General features: G+C 48.2%; 1 protein-coding gene across 1 annotated transcript in view; it reads left to right on the top strand.

Moving 5' to 3' along the window:
• The first annotated feature begins 5,299 nt into the window (after positions 1-5,299).
• DAP (death associated protein) overlaps positions 5,300-20,928 on the top strand; it is a 61,452-nt gene continuing 45,823 nt past the window's right edge. The window contains exons 1-2 of the mRNA XM_061187654.1: positions 5,300-5,507; positions 17,766-17,862. Of these exons, the coding sequence (XP_061043637.1) occupies positions 5,453-5,507; positions 17,766-17,862 (152 nt within the window). The 5' untranslated portion in view covers positions 5,300-5,452. The remainder of the gene's footprint in view (positions 5,508-17,765; positions 17,863-20,928) is intronic.

Genomic DNA, 20,928 nt, shown 5'->3' with positions numbered 1-20,928 from the left:
TACATGTTCTTCAATTTCAGATTTCAGACTCCCTTGAGATGATTTTATCTTGCCTTCGAAAGCCTCTTTATTCTTGATGTCTTTGTCATGTTTATTTTTTGTACTTATAGCAATTCGTATACCCTTGTAAGAAATTTTATACAGGGAGATAAATGCTAAGACATAATATTGAATAACTATTTGAATCCTTGTGTAAGATGGGTATTACTGCCTCTACTATGGAACTATGATCACAGAATGCGGAAGTAGCTTGCGCAAGGTCAAATAATGACTCAGTGAAAGAGCCAGAAATAACATGATCCCTACCCTCCACCCCCATTTCTCTGCTAAAACACATTTTTCATAAATAACTTACATATCATTTGCAATTCTGTGGGAAATCAGTATTCATGGTTGTAGTACTCCCATCTTTTTTGCAGTTTCTATTTTCTAACTTCCAAATAAAGATAAGAGGAATATTTTGCTGAGATTCAGGCTGGTTATTTTTTCCTTCAAATATCCTTAGCTAAAGGATGACCTCAGATGTGATGAAAAGCGACCTCCACATCCTTCACCAGCTGTTGAATCACTTTTGCAAAATGCCTCAAAATGTTTCTCAATTACCCTGTGACTGACTGACAAGTTGGAGCCCAATGAAACCCTGAAGGATTCCCCATGTGTGTGAGTGTGTGTGTGTGTGTACGTGAGAGAGAGAGAGAGACAGAGAGAGAGAGAGACAGAGAGAGAGACAGAGAGAGGGGTAGTCCATCATTTTTATTTTGGGACATGCCTATCTTCTTCAAGTATTGTATGTGTACTTGTGGGTATCAAAGAAATTATATTTAAATAAACATTATTTAAAACCCCCATAACATAATACAATGAGAAACATCCTGGATGTTACAAAGCAAAGTTGAGAATGGCTGCTGCCCTTCCCTTCCCAGCAATATCAACAATGGAAGAGAAATCCTGTGAAGTGAATAAGAATCCTCATCCATCAGACAACAGCACAAGGAGACAGAACGTATGGGCCAGCCGGGAATAAGAAAGCAATGTTCATCAAACTGATTGATAGGCGGGGTTATTTTAATACACCGTGGGACAATTCTTGTATTTCATGAATGCTAACGAAAACTCCGTCTGCAATAATAACAGTATATTCTGTAGTATATTATGGTTTACAAAGCACTTCCAAACGTGCAACCAGGATGGCGGTGAGAGCGGGCTCTCCCGGGTTTCCCCACATTAGCTACCGACCCCTGTGCTTGGCCTTTCACAAGCTCAGTTCCTCCGAAAATGAGGGCAGAGAAGCCCTCATGTCTCAGGATCTTACGGAGAGCAGATGGGATGATGCTGAACTATAGGGGCTTGCAGGCGGCACTGAGATGGCCCTGGATTGTCACACCAGTCCTGCGGGAGGTCAGTGTTCACATCTGCAACTTGCAGATAAGAAACTGAGACTCAGAATGTTTCAGCGACATAGTCAAGGTTCCAAAATACACACATGGAGGAGAGAATCTGCATTTTCTGTTTCTTCTTTGAATACTTTTTCCAGTGTTTACAGCATTCACATTAAGTAGTGTCTTAGACTCAGTGCCATTTTTTCCGGCACCACTTGGGATTACAAAAGAGCCTGCTTAGAGAAGAAGGGGAAACGGCTCCCGAAACTCTACTTTAGAAGGCAGCCAACAGTGGGGAGAAATGGGATTGGGGCTTAAAGATCTGGCTTCTCGTTCCAGCATGCACTCAACAGGGTTGGGTCCCACATAAGTTCAACCATCCTTTCTTCTCCCTTTTGTCCGTTTGCTTTTGTCTTTCTTGGTAAAAATGGGTCAACCTGCCCCAATCCCAGAGTTATAGTGAGCTTATAAGATTATTCACTCAGAATTCTAATAATATCTATGGAATGTGCATGTCCACATAAAAAGCTTCCAAAGGGTGGTGTCTGACATACATCCTCAGCAACTAGGACTTGTGGGGCTGGACACACAAACACACACATACACACGAATATACTTATGAGTGAAAGTATCAGAAAAGATTAGTGGTCATCTGTATTAATGTATTAGTGGCCAATCTGTATTAATTAATTATCTATAATACATACTGTAATGTATATTTTTCATTCTCTGTGTAGACCTCATTTGCTGTTCTTCATTTACGTAACAGTTGTGAGAAATTAAATGTATCTATGCTCCAGAATTATGCGGGATAATATCTATCGAATGCTTCTTCTGTGCCCACCCTGGTTTTGGCTGGTGGAAATACAGTGAGCAAGATGGACAAGATCTCTCTCCTCAGTGGGCTGCCAGTCGACCGCGCAAGTCAGAGGAGAAAGACAGTAATGCCCAGGGATATAATGATGGATGACGATGAAGACAAAGTTATGAGAGTCGAGTGCCTGGACTGCCTTCTTCAGATCTGGTGGTCAGGAATAGGCTCTTTCAAAAGCTGATTCCAGAATGCAAAGGAGTTAGCCATGCACGAATCTGGGGGGAGACGGTTCCAGGTGGAAGGAACAGCTAATGCTAAGGCCCAAAGGGAAGGGTTGGTTTGTCACATCTGAGGAGCATCAGAAAGGCCAGTGTGGCCAGAGGAGCTGTGAGAGATGAGCTCCTAGAAGCAGGCAGGGCCCCCATCACCCGGGGCCTGGTAGGGGTTGCATTTGGCTGCATGTAAAGACACCAATCACAGGGACTGCATCTACTAGGGGTTTGTTTTCCACACAACAAAACAGTCTGGAGGCAGGGTCCACTGCTCTGCAGAGACACCACAGAACCTCAAAGTCCCGCTTCCTTTGCTCTTCCTGTTCCGCCACCTTTAGCATACAGCTTTCATGCCTTTGGTTGCCTCGTGGTTGCAATACGATTGCTCTGCCTTCCACCTTCTGTCTGAGTTCAAGGTGGTGTGAACAATGAAGTCACCAGGAGGAAGGGTGGTCCTCATATCAAGAATGCAGAAACTTCCCCAGAAAACCCCAGTTGACTTCCACTTACATTTCAATGGCCAGAACTGCCTCTTGGCCCCCCCTAGCTGTAAGGGAGGCTGGGAAATATGGGTGTTTGTTTTCAAGCTAAATTCCTTAAACAGCCGTATTTTCTTCAGTAGGAACGCTATGGATTAGGCAGGTACTCACACCGTAAGGAATAGTTTGGATTCTCCTCTAGATGGGAAGGTATCTATGGGTAGGTGGGTGAGTCAGGAGTTCTGCTTCCACATGTAAAACTAGGCATGGCTGTTAACACTAGAGTTTCTTGATCAGTGTGGTCCCAGAACAGGTCTCAGGCAAAGATATGGATCCTCTCAGGCCTTGGTGCAGCCCAGTGGTGACCGGAGCCTCCAGAGCCCTTGGGTAGCTTAATTCCTTCCTCAGCATGCTCCTTCTTTTACCCCCAGGGTTCCCTAGCAATGCCATGGGTCACTGAATCGAAGATGCCATTGCTCTTAACATATGACTTTAGGTACCACTAAGAGGAAACAACGCTGCCAACTAAACTATAACACAATGTTTTCTAACCTAGAATTTTTATTTCATACTTCTTAGAAATGGTTCTTTTAGACTTAAGGCATGAGTTTTTAACCATATAGCACTCTTGAACACACATAAAGAAGAAAATATTCAGTTAATTTGGTTAGGTATCCTTAAAGCTTCTACTTAGAATCAAATCATCAGTGTCTGTGGATTTCCTCACTCTGTTCTATGAATAGTTAGTGATGGAGCATCGCCTAAAAGAGTGCTCCACTATTGATTTCAGATTTTCTTCTAAGCTGCTGACACCTGTCTGCAAGTTTTGATGTGAATTCAAGACAAAGACAACTATATCATGACTGCTGCCTGGCCAACAGCTGTCCTGCTGGTAGTGCTACTGGAACGTCGGGGGAAAGTCCCAGATCAACGTAGAGTATGTGCATTTCTCTGTGTGCCGTGATGCAAAGAGCTGGGCAGAGCTAAGTTAGACATCTGGGTAAGGGAGGTCAAAGGTGCAGCGGAATGTGAGTCTGGAGCTTAATGGAGAGGCAGGCATAGAGAAATGGGTTTGCAGATTTGGGATCCATAAGCGTATGGATGATAGTCCATACGCATGATGGCCTCATGTGACCACTGAAGCCAAGTTTAGACACGGAAGAGGGCTGGTGTTGAGCCTTGAGAGACTCAAGTGTTTAGAAATCTAGAAGAGGAGACAACCAACCCAACTGAGAGTTAGCAGCCAAGCCTCCAGCCCAAGCACTGGATGTCAAGGCCACGATGTGGCAACCCTGAAGCTAAGGAGGAAGGGGACGGTCAGCTAGGTCAAGTGCTGCTGACAGGTCAAGCAGGATGAGAGTGGAAGAGTGAACACTGGATTGGGCAGCACGGAGGTCACGAGTGACCATGATAAAAGGACGTTCACTGGCTGGTGGCAGCCTTTGTGGCGCTGATGACAACCAGACGGACTGGACTGGGTTGAGGAGCCGGGGGTGGGGTGGGGTGGCGGTTGAGATGCTCTTCGAGCAGCTGTGCTGTCAAAGGGAGACATACAGCCAAGAGAGCCGATGGTGTTTCCTTTTCTAAAGACAATGGACATGTCTGAACGCTAATTTAACAAGGCGGGATTGATGGTCAGTAGAAGATACCTGTAGTTACAAAGCGCTTGAGAAGGCGAGAAGGTTGCAATCCGAGGCACAAGGCCAACGGGTCAGCTTTGGACAGAATCAAGACCCAACGCAGCAGGAAGACGGCAGAGAGAGGGGACACAGACGCAACCTTGCAAGACCTCTGTCCAGGTTTCCAGGCTTCACAGCTCTGCCTTTCACTCCCGGGGGGAAGGCTCTCCCATTTGCAGCATCTTTTAACAAATCCCCGCTATTCTTGGGCCCCCGGTCGGTCCCACCTGGGGTCTCATTTCCGCACTTCACCGGTCGCTCCGAGCGTGAGCCGGGTGAGGCCATCTGGCAGACGGGCCTGTTCCCCGACGGCACACAGCACCCCTGGGCGCCCCACTGTTGAAGCTGTTTCCCCACCACCGTCACCGTCTATCTGGAGGGTTGGTGGAGCACCGTGCACGGGGGTGCCACCCTCCTGCTGGGCTCTTTTCAACCTCGGGCGACTGTCGCCGCCGGCACCAACGCCCGCCTCTTCTAACCGCCAACGCCCCGCCCCCGCTCCCCTTCTTCCTCCTCCGCCCTTGGCCGAGGCGTCCAACGTGGCGCCGCCGACTGCGCATGCTCAGTACCCGAGGGCGCGCGGGCGCCGGCGGGGCGGGGCGGGCGCAGAGACGCCACCGCGCAGCCGCGGGCTGGCGGGGCCGCGCCACGTAGGCGCGCGGCGGCCGCGCCCCCTCCAGGCGGCCGCGGTTGGTCCGCCTGCGCGCGGCCCCGCCGCCCCACGCACGCGCCTCCCTCGCTCCCGGCGCTCACGCTCGCGCGCACTTTTCTCCAGGCCCGCGAGCACTCGACGACTGCCGTCCAGGTCCCTCTGAAACCCGGTCGCACCATGTCTTCGCCTCCCGAGGGGAAACTAGAGACGAGAGCTGGACACCCGCCCGCCGGTACTGACTCGTTCCCACTTTCTCTCCTCTCGCGGGCCCGGAGGGCGGGCTCGAACCCGCGGGCACGGGGCGCGGAGCGCGGAGCGGGGCGCCGGGCGGGGGAGGCAGCCGGCCAGCCTGGGACGTGTCCGCTCGTGGGGTCTAAGTTAAACTCAGCCCCGCGCTGGTGAGACCTGTTTCTTTATGCGAAACATCGCAAGCCTGTGCGAGTTGCACGCAAATTAGAGTGACTTGAACAAGCCCAGATGCACAACTTGCTCCCAGAAGTTTGGGCGGTGAATACTTACTTAGAATGTACAGATGTTTTAGAGAAACGAGTAGCCGAAACAACAACAAATCAGTGTTTTTAACGTCATGATGATAAATCGTAGGCTGACAGCATCACAAAAGAACCAAAGGAGCGGAAATCATTTTTATCATTAATCACTCAATATGACTTTTTTTTCCTCCAGTTTCTGTCGCATTCTGCTTTTCCTCAGAAGCGGTTTTGTGTTTTGCTTTTTGCTTTTGCACAGCCTAAACTTCCGAGCCAAGGAAGTTAAATGCAGGAAAGAGTCATCTTTCTTAGAAAATGTGTCTCTAACCAACCTTCACGTTCAAACCGTCTCCTCCCCTTTCTGAGCCCAGTTCCTGTTTGCTCTTTCGAATCTGCCCAAACTGGTGGATTGCTTCTTCTCCTCTCCTTTGGAATGACGATTGATCCATATGGAAGGACACTGGGAGGGAATCAAAGGTGACTGGGTCCCAGGATACGAGTCACTTCAGTGTGTGGGGTTTTTAGGGTCTTAGTTGCACACGTTAGTTAAAGCATCAACTCAGTTTGCTAATAACAGAAGCCTTAGCCAAACATGGCTGCTTTTTATGGAACATTTGTGCCTTCTTGTTAGAGGAAAGATTGCCCTAATTTGTGTCTGCCGCCCCCCACTATAGGGCACTAATTCTCTGCCTCAACACGGTGCATAGAGAAGTTCTTTACAAATGTTGCATTCCAGAGTAGGGAATGCTTTTCACTAGTGAAGCAAGCTCTGAACAACAAGAAGACTGGCAGTAGGAAAGAAAAATGGCTAACCGATGCGTGGGGATGTAAGAGCATGGGATTTTAGGAAATAGTTCCACTGTAATGGAAGATAGACTTCGGGGGTCTCTGTGTTGAATTAGTTTAAAATTAAAAAAGAACTTCAAAGGCATTTCCTCTAATGATAACTCTGACTTTTAATTCCTGCCCCTGCGGGTTCATGTCCATCATTCCTGCCTCATGACCTGGGCAGCACGGCAGGAGGGAACACCTGCATTTACACTCGTGGCCATGGACCACGCAGCAGCAGTCTGCACAGGGCTCCCCTGTCCCCGGGCAATGAGTGGCATTAGATGTATGTGTTGGAATGATACCAAAGCAAAGTAGCAGTAATGAAATTGCATATAGAGACAGCCATATGGAGAGTTTTAAGATCAGAGGTATAAACTGTCTATATGAACTCCCTGGGAGAAACTTCATGAAGGACTCTGATTTTCTTTGAATTGTAAACAGCTAGGCTGTGTGAGTTACAAGTTAAACATCTTATTTATGCCCAAGGAGAGGGGAACCAGTGTATTTGTGCTGCTGTAGCAGTGAACTTGGGTTTTAAGTTTCGAGGCCTGTCACTTCTCTAGGGTTCAGTTTTCCTAATCCATGAAATGGGAGGTTCGGGCCAGATGGTCCCTGAGAAAGTAGCAGGGCACGGCTGCCTTTGTGCTGTTCCTGTCGCCATCCATCAGGATTGGAGCCCAGGGGCAGTTAGTCCCACAGGTAAACTCCTCAGGTGACTTCAGGGCAGGTCCCTTAAGCCTTTGAGACCCCCGTCCAGCAGGAGCTGCTAAGGAAGCTGTCACTGTCATCCTGCATTTCCCAAGGCCGGTCACACTTGGCCAGGGGTGCAGGTTAGAAAGAGACCTTTCGTCCCTTGCGGTATGTTGCCTCCCAGGTAGTACCGCTCAGGTGCTTTTTCTCCCTGTGGTACAGAGGCCCCTGTGTGGAAGCCTGTTTTGGCAGAAAGTTCTGGGTGGCCTAGTTTACTCCGGTATGATCAGAGGTTAGACAGTTCTGCAGATTAGATGTTAAAAAAAAAAAAAAAAAGGCAACCACTATAATAAAGGATAATCATCAAGTACCGCCCAGAGCCCAGTTCATAAATCAAAATAACAGCCTTAAAAACACTGGGAACACTTTCATTAAGGGCTTAAGTTGGATAACAAGAGCTTGTGCTTAAATCTGCAATTGAAAAGACTAAAACTGTCCTCCATGACTCTCTTCTTTTTCTTTTGTGTTTTCTCGTTACTGCTGTCTGAACCGGGGATGCTCCTGTGCATCCCCATAGCCTCCACCTGCCCGCCTGTTCTTGCTTCCAGGGCTGGGTCCCATTGATGCGCCGTGCCTGGTTCAGAGCACTCAATAAATAGCTCCCGAGTTCCTGCAGAGCCTCTCACTGCCTCTCCCTTGCTCCGTAGCGTGTGTGGCCCACAGCTCCCCTCCACTGCTGAGCTGTCTCCAGCGGGTATTGGGGGTGCAGGTTGGATGGTCAGCCAGCTTCGGCAGCAGCATCACAGTGGAAACTGTAACTAACATTTGCTGAGCGTTACAATGCGTGGGGTATAGGGGAAGAAGAAGGATTTTCCCTTTACCCTTCTAGGTTCTTAGCTGAGATCCCCCTTAAGATAAAGGACAGATTAACAGGAGAAAAACTGAAGTTTAATAACATGTATATCTCCTGTATACATGGGAGATACTCAAGAAAAATGAGTAACTCCCAACCACCACCTTAAATAGTAAAGATGAAAAATGCCAGGGAGAAAGGGAGGCCCCGTTATGGGAGGGAACCAGGAAATGCACCAGGGGAAGGAAGACGATTATGCAGATGTGAGATTCTCCTATAATTTAGTCATCCTTTTCTTCCTGGTACAGAGAGAGAGACACTTACAAGGGGAGATTTCCCTTATAAATGTAAATGTTCCTAACAAGGGTGACTCCTCGGTATACGGCTTTTCCTTGTGTGCTGTTTCTTAATCAGCTCAAAAATCATACTTCTGCCAAAGAGCCATGTTTTGGGGTGGCATGCTCTGCTCCCCTTCACCAGCCCAGTTCTAATCACTCGGTACTCATGAGCTCATTTAACTAGCAGTCATCTTACAGTTGGGATACGGAGGACAACACCCTCTGGAGGATTGCCGACACGCCCAAGCCTTGAACCGGCAGCCCTTCTCGACAGGGGGCTCCATCGCTTGCTGGGGGCCTCCTCCCAAGGTGTGAGATTAATGAGCCTTCTGAAGAGCCTGGGAGAAAGGTGCTGGGCGAATAAATACAAAGTCCACCCCCTGAGTGGTGGCTGGCACTGCATGGTGTCCTGCAGTGCGCTGGGGGCCGGGTCCTCTGGAAAAGTAACCAAGTCTTCACGATTTGAGACCTTGCCACTGCCCTCGGCCACAGATATCTGCGGAGACATGGGGTGAGACTGCTTGTTTTATGGGCGTTCTTGCAAATGCAGATTAGCAAAGTGAGTGAGGTTCTGTTTCGTCCAGCGGCAGCGCTCTGATCGCCGGCAGAAGGGGGGACGTGATGCCAAGCCCCACTATTACTCCTGCCGGTTTCCATGAGTTTGTGGTGGCGACGGGGATAACGTCTCTTTGTTAAATACGTTTTGCTGGCCCTGGTCCCCCCCCATTTCCAAGCGGAGCCAAAACCGTATGTCAGGAAAGTTCTCATAAATCTAATACAGGATAGCTTGGAGCGTTACTAATTTTACATATGGTTTTCTTTCAAGAGTAGACTTTATGTTCCTTCTAGAACTGAGTCAAATGGATTTATTAAAGTAAAATGGGAAAGAGACCACTTTGCTTTCTTTAGTAACTTCAAAATAATTCAGTTCTCTGTTCTCTTGATCAGTCAGGATGCATTTAAAGGGCTGTGGGTGATACTTCTCCCTGAATTATCTCCGTCGGGGGTTTTCATATTATCGCGGCCACTCTGTTGCTAGAAAGGCAAGACTGATTTGGTTTTTAGTGTATTAACCGTGCAATCACAGGTGTGCTAAGCACGCCCCCAGCACCCTCAACCCAGTCACTGATCACCGCTTGAAGATACAGCAGAGAGGTCTGCCTTTGCTCCTGACATGCCAAGAAAAAAGAGAGACCCTTTTAGTCACTGCATTTTTTTTTTTGATAATAATATTTTAATTTTAATCTGAACCTTTTTTTTTTTTTAATTTATTTTGTTGAAAGTCACTGCATTTTTTAAAAAAGCTCCCTGTCAGGGTGGACCGAGCACCTCTAAGACGTGTTTTCGATTTCGCCTCTGTGCTCTAGGACTTTGGGGGATAGGCGCGTCCTCCTATTTTCTGTGAGTGTCCTGTTTATTTCAGACGATGCCTGTGCACTCTTGCTTGGTTTTGTGAGTAGTTTCCCCTTCCCAGCTTCAGAAATTCTTTTCTTTGGATAGGGACTATTCACTTTTGTATAAAGTACTGTATTAGTTACAGTTTTATATTGTACTCACTAATTGTAACAGACAACCCCAAATCTCAGTGGCTGAGCCAGTCCAGGTTTATTTCTCTCCCGGTGGCCCTCGTACCAGGAGAAATGCAGAGGCCCAGGTCCCTCCTGCCCAGCGACTCCGCCTCTGCGGAGGGGACTGAGTGCAGGCCGTGGTGCCGGGGCCTTGTGGTGCTTCGGCCTGGGAGCGGCATGTGTCACTGCGTTAGTTTCCTGCGGCCACTGTAGCAAAGCGGCATACATTTAATGGCTTAAAACAACACAACTTTATTATCTTCCAGTTCTGGAGGTGAGAAGTGCAAAATGGGTCTCACTGGGCAGAAATCATGGTGTTTGCAGCTTCCTTCTGGAAGCTCTAGGGGAGAATCCATTTTCTTGCCTCTTCTAGCTTCCAGAGGCCATCCACAACCTCAGTTCCATCTGTGACATTCCTTCCCCTTTGCCATGCAGCCCAACACATAAATGGGTTCCAGGGACTAGGGCGTGGCCATCTGGGGAGGGCGCATTACTCTGCCTCTTTTTGCTGTATTAGGGCCACGACCCAGGTAAATGGCCCCAACCCAGCTGCAAGGGAGGCTGGGGTTAGGGTTGATGAACGCTGCCTCACTGCCTGTCCCCAGGTACCTCCAGGCAGGGATGCTACTTCTCCGTGGACTTTCTGAAATCCGCCGCCCTGAACGCAAGGTTTTCCCCTGCGGCTGCCCACACCCTCCTCGGGTTTAGCCCAGTCGCGTCCGGCTGGCCCTTGTCTTGGCCTGCTCTCCACGCGGTCTGTCCTCCGGGGCACCCTGTCAGGGGATGGAGCGGGCCCTGCCCCATGCTCCACGCCTCTGAACCCCACGTCCTCTCCCCTGCGGGGTGAGCGGGCTTGCCGCCGTGTCACTGAAGGGCCTTCCCACCTTAACACCTTCCGACTCTGAGCGCAGAATAGCAGGTTCCCTTGTTTGGTCCTCAGTTTTCTTAGAGAGGAAACCGTCAGGGCTGCAAGTTCAGCAGTTTATCTGGGACTCACTCGCTTTTTAGCGCAAGTATCACTTTCCGCTGCTGCCTCAGGCCGGAAAGCTCCCTCCCGTGGGGGGAGCTGCACTTGGCCTCGGGGGGGTGAGGGGTGCCGGGGCTCCCGGGGTCCCCATGACTCACTGCCTTTCACCCTTCAGCCTCCACTCTCCCTTCACGGGGCTCCCCACCTCGGGGCCACCAGCCTCCCCAGACGGGCACGGCTCTTCTGCTGGCCAAGGAGCCTCCTCTCCTGGTGGAGCCCTTCCTCTTAACCAAGAGGGACCACATTCCTTTGCCCTGATCCCACCACTGTCCCCAGCCCGGGGGCTGTCCAGTCCCGTGTCCACTTTGCTTTCCGGCCGCAGTGCTGCTCTACCTGAGATGATTACATTCTCGGCTAACCTGCAGCTCTGGGTGTTTCTGGTTTGCTTCCTTTTGTTCTCACCGGAGCAATTCTTGGAGCCTTTCATCTCTTTTTTGTGCGTGGATTTGGTTTCCTTTGCATCACATTTCAGTAGCTGTTCTTGGGCAAGAGCAAAGAAAGCATCCGCTCACAAGTCCTGCTCAGCACGGCAGCCAGGGCTCGGGCTGCTCCCCGGTGCAGGGTGCTTTTACTGTCCGTCTAGGGACACCCTTCTCATCCCCCTGCCCGGCGTGCAGCTGGGGGGTCTTCCTAGCCTGCTGTCGAGTGTGGGCCCAGAGCCAGCTGTCGGGGACCATCTCACAGTCAGGCACCCAGATGCCTGAGGGGATGCCCGGCCCCGGGGGGATATGTCATCAGCTGCTTCCTCAATATTTGCCCACCTGACAAAGTCTGACCTGGAGGATGCTTGCTCTGCCCCCTTTGCTCCTTGGGTAGGAAGCTGCTCTGCAGAGAACTTTCAGCATCAAACACACTTTCTTTCCTGGCCTAGACCCTCTCCATAGGCCATCACTCTTGTCTCTCTGAGGAGTGTCGCTCTGTTTCCTGGAATGTTCAAACAGGGCAAGGCCTGCGGGTTGTGATTAAGGGCGCAGGCTGCCGGGGTCAGAAGCTTGCTACCTGTGCGACCGGGGCCACTGGCTTCCCCTCCTCTTTGGGGGGGGGGGTCTACACCATAGGGTGATTGGAAAGTCAGGGGGTAGGGGGGCGCCCGGCCAGTGGTTAGAACAGGGCCTGGCATGTGGCGGCATGAAGAGTGGAAGGATCCTCCAGGATCTGCAGTTCTCCACAACTTACTTAGATGTGTGAGATACTGACGACAGTCCTGGAGGTGGTCAGCTGACCAGGGCAGTGGAGCGCCCCATGGTGGGCGAGCACTTTGCAGGGTGTGTCACTCACTCCCCAACAATCCGGTACATCGGTCCTGCCATCCCTACTTTACACGTGAGGAAACTGTGGGGAGGAGGTGATAAACCACCAAGGACTCGCACACTGGAGGGTTCTCTAAGTGCTAGATGCTAGTTGTGAAAACCCGGCTCCTAAGAGTAGCTAAGAGTTGAGCATTCATGGGAACCAGGCCCTGGCGGAGGTTTTTCACATGGGCTCACTCCTTCAGCCCTCAGAGAACCTCTGGGGGGAGAGCACTGCCACCCTTTCTTCACAGACGGGACCCTGAGACAGTGCCAGCAACTTGCCAACACACACACACACACACACACACACACACAGAGGCAGAGCTGGGATTTGAACCCAGGAATCTAGCTCCAGTATCCATGCCCTTAACTTCAGCTTGGCGCTCCTGTTAAGAGGAAGCTTGTTATTCTTTTTCTCCCCCCCCCACCTTAAATTTATTTATTTATTTATTTATTTTTGGCTGCGTTGGGTCTTCGTTGCTGCACACCGGCTTTCTCTAGTTGCAGCGAGCAGGGGCTACTCTTCGTTGAGGAGCATGGGCTCTAGGCACCCGGGCTTCAGTAGTTGCAGCGTGTGGGCTCAGTAGTTGTGGCTCGCGGGCTCTAGAGCGCAGGCTCAGTAGTTGTGGTGCACGGGCTTAGTTGCTCCGCGGCCTGTGGGATCTTCCTGGACTGGGGAGTGAACCCATGTCCCCTGCATTGGCAGGCGGATTCTTAACCACTGCGCAGCTTGTTATTCTTGAAATTTGAAGCTCACATTTGAATAACAAGCACCACAACAAAAATCTGAGTTGTTTTTTTTTTCCGAATGTCTCAGAAAAATACTTACATTCACAAAGAATTCTGCAAAGATTTCTGCAGAAATAACTCTGCCTTTGCATTTTTTACCGATGAAGAGTCCTAGAGACAGTAATAAAACATTCGATAAATATGTGCTGTCATATTTTTTGACAGTCGTGCAAGTTAGAATGAATCTGTCTCAGCCTTGAGTTATTATTAGTATTGCCACTTTTTATTGCTGCATTAATCAGCACACATACTGTGAGAGATTGATGAAGTTAATTGTTTTTATAAACTAGATTAAATGAAGTGCTAATGTGGGGTGACTGGGTTTGGACGTGTGTACTTACGTCAACAGAGAAGTGGACAGGCTCCCTGTGAGCTTCCCGAGATGTGATTGTTTCGAACGTCACCTTGACATTCATCCTCCATTCCTTTTGTAGTGAGTTGTACACTCTTTTTACTGTTAGCCAGTTTATAGAACACACCTGGGATTTATAGTTTTAAGGTTTTTGTGTCTGCCAGGTTGAAATGATTCAGAGATTATTTTTAAATGGGCATCTGTATTAGTTTGCTAAGGCTGCTATAACAAAATACCACAGACTGGGTGGTTTCAACAACAGAAATTTATTTTCTCACAGTTCTGGAGGCCAGGAGTCCAAGATCAAGGTGCCGGCAGGTGTAGTTTCTCCTGAGGCCTCTCTCCTTGCTTGCAGACGGCCGCCTTCTCACTGCGTCCTCACATGGCCTTTCCTCTGAACACATGCATCCCTGGTGTCTCTTCCACTTCTGATAAGAGCATCAGTCCTATCAGATTAGGGCCCCACCATAACAGCCTGATTTTAACTTAATTGCCTCTTTAGAGGCCCTGTCTCCAAATCCAGTTAGGTCTGAAGTTCTGGAGATTAGGGCTTCAACCTATGAATTTAGGGAGATCACAGTTCAGCTCATAACAGCATCTTTAATCAGTTTCTCGTGGACCTGGGATAGGGGTGGGATAAATGGGGGAGGAAAATGAATTTAAAAAAAATTTAGTGAGACAGTTCTTCTAGCCTCCTCTTTTGGCCAAAAGCATTCATAATCTTATATTTCAAGAGAGTGAGTAGATAATTATCTTAAATATATTACAGAATTTTATTTTCAGTCTCCATTTCTTAAGGTTTGGCAGGCTACATAACCTGGGAAATCTTGATAAGCCACCTGCAAATGGTATTTTTGTTTTCTTATTTTTTCTTTTTTTAATTTGAACCCAAAGTGAGGGAAATCTGTAAGAATCACACCCAAAAAAGTAGCTAAATTCAGAACAGTTAGCCTGAGCCTTCGGCCCACATGAGGCAGGAAGTGACCTGGTGTCTCTTCCTCTTTTTATACGAGCACCAGTCATACTGGAGTAGGGCCCCACCCCTATGGCCTCATTTAACCCAAGACCCCAGCTGAAAGCTGGTGCTCAGAGGCCAAACTAATGGAGAAAGGGTGCAGGAAAAAACTGTCCAGCAATACAGTGGGGTGGTGGGGAAGCTGGTGTGTTTCAGCCTGGCCTCTGGATGGCAAACAAAGGCACCTGGAGAATTTGAAACTGCAGGCCTGCCTTTACATGGGCGATGAGTTCAAATTTACACTGTTTGGCCATTCCTGTTCTCAGTTAATGTAAAAAGGATTGCCAGGTTTGACAGAAGCATGTACAGCATCTCTCCAAAGGGATGCTGCCTGCACCCCACACCCCAGAGGATCCCCACAGATAAAGGCTTACTGAAGACAAGCCCATGGCCCACACTCACCTCAAACAAGAGCCAGAATCAGAGAAAAACGAACAGTGAATGAGACTCCCGAGGACCTCAGATAATAAAATAATTAGATATACAACCATAAGACAAGTATGCCTAAAACGATTAAATACATAAAAGAATTAAGAACACGAGATATGAGTAACGCACTATCAAATAAAGACCAGACAGATTTGAGGGGGGAAGAGCTCTAGAAATGAAAAATAAAAACGATTGGAATAAAAATCGGTCAGGATAAAAGCAGATTTTTGAGAGAATTACTGGACAGGGTTATATTTCCTTCTTAACAAAGTAAATGTCCCCTCCCCATTGAAAAGAAGTGATGGTGGCAGCAGGGATATTCCCATTCCAAAACCAGACCAGCAGACGCATCATTAAACACGGTCCTTTATTTCACATGCCCTCTGCTTTGCTTTCCTCTGACGGACTGCAGCTGGGTACCGCTGGCCATGCAACAGGCATTGTCAGCTTCCTGAATCCTCCCAGGGAAATTGAAAACTAATAAACCCGAAGTGTATAAGCCTCAGGGTGTTTCACATTCTCCTTCCTGTTTGCAGCATCATAAAGAAACCAGTCCTGGGCTTTCATAATTCAGCAGGGTCCAACGTAATTTGAAACACCAGAGGATGTGGCCTGGCAAGCTGGTTGTACTGTGTGGTCAGAGCAGGGCTGTGGCAGAACGCGGAGTGGCTATCCTGAGGAGGGAGGGTGAACGCCCTGAGCCCCACACCCGAATCTGGGGCCAATGAGCTCAGTTAATACACTCTACTTTGTGTCAAGTGCCAGGAAGCTGCTCAGCACCTCTGTATTCGTCCTTTTGGGCTGCTATAACTGAATACCACAGACTGGGTGGCTTGTAAACAGCAGACATTCTCACTGTTCTGAAGGCTAGAAGTCCAAGGTCAGGGCACCAGCAGATTCGGTGTCTGGTGATGTCCTGCTTCCTAGTTCACAGACGGCTGTATGCTCTGTCCTCACCTGGCAGAAAGGGTGAGGGAGCTCTCTGGGGTCTCTTTGTAAGGGCACTAATCCCATTCATGAGGGCTCCACCCTCATGACCTAAGCACCTTCCAAAGTCTCCACCTCCAAACAGCATCACTTTGGGGGTTAGGATTCAACAGCCTCTCTTCTCATCTAAACTTCTCCATCTTAGGACGTGGCTCTTATCCCCTTTCTGGAGATGAAGCATTGAGGCTTTGAGTGGCTGACTAATCTAAGACCATATAGCTGAGGACATAGAGGGACTTGCTGACCCTAAAACACGCACAGGCGACTGCCATATGGGGCTGGCTTTTTGGATATAAGACCAGCATTTCCAAACTTTATCCCATGGAACACTAGAGTCCTGAAGAATGATAACCAGCATTCCCTGGGGGAGGAGTTCTGTGGTGAAATACACTTGGGAAAGGTGGCACATTGTATGCCCCATATAAAGCTTACAATGCACACTAAAGGCAGAAAATCTGTCTTGAGGAAACACATTTAATTTGTTCAACCTCGCATTTCCCACACTTAATAGATCCTAGAATCCCCACTTCTGTTGTCATTTTTTTCTCTTGCAAAACATTATTAACATATTAGCCATTAAGGGAATACAAATCAAACTACAATAAGACACCACTTCACACCCACTAGAATAACTATAAAAAGATAGACAATAACAAGAGTTGGCGAGCATGTGGAGAAATTGGAACCCCTACTGGTTGGAATGTAAACAGTTCCATGGCTTTGGAAAGCATTTGGGGATCCTTCAAAAGGGTAAATATGGGGTTACCGTGTGACCCAGCTATTCCACTCCTACATATGTACCAAGGAAATGAAGGTATATGTCCATGTGTCCACACAAAAACTTGTACATACACAGTTGTTTATATCTGCATTATTCACAGTAGCCAAAAAGTGGAAACAATGCAAATGACCACCACAGATGAATGGATGACAAAATGTGGTCCACCATGCGTGCCGTGGAGTATGATTTAGCCATGAAAACGAGTGAAGTACTGACACAGGCTGTGACATGGATGGACCTTGGAAACGTTATGCTAAGTGAAAAAGCCTGTCACCAAAGACTATGTATTTTATGATTCTGTTTATGTCGAATGTCCAGAAGAGGCAAATGCAGGTGACTGGTTGCTAGGAGCAGGGGGAGAGGAGGGATTGGAGAGTGACCGGTGATGGGTTTCTGTTTAGGGTGATGAACATGTTTGAAAAGGATCGTGTGCAACTCAATATACTCAAAACCAGAGAACTGAACACTCTAAATGGGTGGATTATATTGTATGTGAATTATATGTCACTAAGGCTGTTTTTAAAAACCAGATAAACTTCTGCCAACTCTAGGGTTTCACAGCACAGTTTGGGAAAGGTTGCCACCGCAGTGGACTCTGGCTGTGTGTACAGCAGCTGTCCTGTGTCACCTGTGGCTGTATCGCCCCTCTGAAAGCACCATCTGCATTTGAGAAAATATTACAGGCAGGGATTAAGTGGGGGTTTTTTTGCATCGAGAAGCTGAGTATAACCAAAAGCAAGCAGCCACTGTGTCCACACGGTTTATACTCTGGTTGCACTACTGCTCTTACCAAATACTTGAAAGGAGACCAGACAAACAAAGGAGCCTTGGAAACTTTCTAAGTGGATCTGAAGTAAGAGACAGCGTTGAGTGTCACATCATATTGAATCTCCCTCTGACAGCCTTAACCTCTGTGGTTAATCACCGTCGCAGCCGGCTGATCTGGACTAACCTGGGGCCATGGGACAAACACACACTCTCGAGCTAGTTCCGCTGCCGTCCGGTGGTTCCGTGTCCACACTGATCATACCCTCTTTGTCTTCACTGCAGTGAAAGCCGGTGGGATGCGAATTGTGCAGAAACACCCGCATTCTGGAGACACCAGAGAAGAGAAGGACAAAGACGACCAGGAGTGGGAAAGCCCCAGGTAGGAGAGTTCTGGCGAACCTTGAGATGTCTCACAAATCACCGTTATTCAGTTAAACGCTAACGTTTGTTCTCTGCTCCGTGCTTCTGATAACCCCTGGGCTTCGTGGGCCCTGTGCTGTGTGCTTTTCCTCTCCTGAGCAGTGAGGTGGGGCTTGTGTTCCCAGACGGGAGAAACAGGGCATCGAGAGCATGCCCTCTGCCTGCATAAATCCGAGCAGGTGCATCTGTCTGTGGGCAGAAGACCTGAACCCCCACTACCATACTGAAATCGCCCACAGACCTTTGAAAATGCCATACTAGTTGAATCTCTGGGCTGGGCCTGGCATTCTGTGCAGTGAGGGCAGAGAACTACTGATTTAAATAATGTTTACAAACGTTAGGGCTTTGCCAGTTTCAGCCAAGCAGAATCACTGAGGCCACACCCTTATGAGTGACCGAGTGCCCTTAAACGACATCTCTGCCCCCAGCTTCCCGGGTCCGTGACAGCTCGTCTTCCTACAACACCACCATCTCTGTTTACACCTGTCTTCCTTGGTGATTCTGATGTCAAGTTTGGTCCAACCACCTTGATACAAATCCATTTCCTTCCACCTTGTAACATAGAAACATGCGCCACCAATGCCCACCTGTCTGTGAGCTTGTCCATGTAAAGGAAAGTGGACACTAAGCTTTCTGCCTTATAACTCGCCCCCAGACAAGTCTCAGTCAGAGGAAAAGGAAGTGTGGAGGGCAGCCAACCTGTGTTTCTGTACTTCATTCCAACAGTCCTGAATAGCAGGTGGAACGCTCCCTGGGTTACACATGGGAGACTGAAGACCACAGAGGCCATACGCTTGCCATGCCGAGCAGGAACTAAACCCAAGTCTGGGGTCCAGAGCAGGGCAGGCTTCCATAAGAGTAGCTGCTGACAGCACGCACCCCCTAAGAAGGACGTGCATGTGCTTGGCGATCCCACGTGTCTGCTTACATATGTGCTGCGCCGTTGGGTATTTTCTGTAAAACCTCATGTGATATGACTTACAGGGCAGTCACTGGAGGGGAGGACAAAATTTGAGGTGAAGTTTCTGAGTGATTATTGCCCATTTTAAATCATGAGATCAGCAACGGGAAGGTTCTGCCTAAGTTCTGGTTTTATAAAAGAAGAAGGTGGTTTAAAGAAAATTCTAGAATTTTCTTTCCACTGGCTATCTTCACAAAGCTGTGTTTGGCACGTAACAACATCAGGAATTCTCCTACAGGTCCACGGTCCTGTATCTGAAAACCTTGGGGCCTAATTTATTTCAGAATTGAGAAATTCTGATGTTTTAGGAGAGGAAGCAGGTTTTAGGAGTATAAGACCGTACACATTTCATACAGCACCCGTAGTGGGATCTTGGGCAGCCTAGTCTGTGTATGATGTTCACACCAGCAGAGATGCATTTTAAAAATTTACAGACTTGGATCAGTCCAGGTTAAGTTGCGCCTGCATAAGAGGTGTAACGAAACTTTAGTTCAGTGTGTGAGAACATTCTTGGATTTGGAACGGAAGATAAGAGCATGTGGCCTGTAGTCATTTCCTCCTCTAGGAAACCCAGGATGTCACTTCCCTTCATACCCACTGGTTCCCTAAGAAGGAAGAGAGGATGAGACAGAGAGCCATGCCTGGAAAAAAATCCTGGAAAGTTAATGAAATGTGCTTTTCTGCATGAGTTTAAGTGGACTAAGGGACAAATAGCTATTTCTCTGCATAGCACAATGTCAGTACAGTGACAGATGATAATTTATTAGCGTGTTTAGAAATAAGGACAGAACAGCCCATTAGTTTTCTTTCTATTGATTTTTTTTCTCATGAGGTGAAATACAGCATTTATGGAAGATGAACAATTTAAATATATGTGCTAGAGGATGAACTATTACATGAGAAAGGGGAGAGCACCCAGCTCTCTAGATTTTAGCATCTTATCCACTTTGAAGGTTGGTTGGAATGAAGTGTTTTGAAGCAGGCGGACTGCAGGGCAGGGTTGCATATGAGCAAGGGTATGTTTGTTCCCTGCAGTCAGATTGTTGTACTGTGTTCCTCATGGGTGTGTTAGCTCTTGTCCTCTGGACTTTGGCTTCTCTCTTTACTGCTGTGGGTTAAACCACCGGACACACCATCGACAGAAGGGGTAAGCCCCTGCAGACTCTGAAGCTATTGGCATATGTTGCCAATACAATTTCTTCCAAACCCCTACACCAGACCTGGTACTCTGTATAATAGGTCATTTCCATCACCATGCACTCCCCGTTTTTCTGGTGAGCTAATTGAATAGTCATAGTTAATAATGGTCATTGATAATGTTACAGAATGCAGCGAACCTGGCCCTGTTCTAAGTGCTCTGCCCATGTTTTTTCATTTGAACCACTTGCAACAGCTCTATTCTCATCCCTCTTTGAGAGTTGGTTCTTGATTATTATCCTCATTCCAGATTACTACTCCCACTTCAACGGCTCAGAGCGGTTAAGTGACTTTTCCAAGGGCACATAGCGAGTGAGTGGCAGAGCCAGCATTCCAGAGTGGCAGCTGGGTCCATAGTCCCCCACTCTTAGCCCCTGGGCTGTGTGTATCAACTGAGCGCCTGTTTTGTGCTGGGCACTTACTAAGTGCTTCCCATTGGGTTTAATGCGCAAACCACCTAAAAGTTGGTATTACTATGCCCATTACACAGATGAAGAAACCAAGGCCCAGTGAGGTTATCTGACCCAACGATATGTAGCCAGTCAATGGTCTGGCCAGGATTCAGTCCTGACCCTGTCTTGACTTGGAAGCCTATGTCCTTAATAGGCTACAGAAGCCCCCTGAACTGACAAGATATTTTTAGGATCAACAGACTGTAAATCCAAATCCCTCTATAAAATAAACTTATTGATTCTGGGGTTGCCCATAACCTATTCCATATTCCTCAAGCCCATAATCCCACCCATGCAGCCCTACCGTCAGTAGATGGCCTAATTCCAGCTTACAACAGGGTTTCAGGGCACTGGGCTGGTTTTACTTTACATGTGGAAAGACCTCTTTATTTCCAGAATTTGCCAGACATTTAAT

This window comes from Eubalaena glacialis, chromosome 4 (assembly GCF_028564815.1).
Source record: "Eubalaena glacialis isolate mEubGla1 chromosome 4, mEubGla1.1.hap2.+ XY, whole genome shotgun sequence".
NCBI lineage: Eukaryota > Metazoa > Chordata > Mammalia > Artiodactyla > Balaenidae > Eubalaena > Eubalaena glacialis.
Note: the sequence above shows the minus strand (reverse complement) of the source record. Positions and strands in the feature narration are given on the sequence as shown.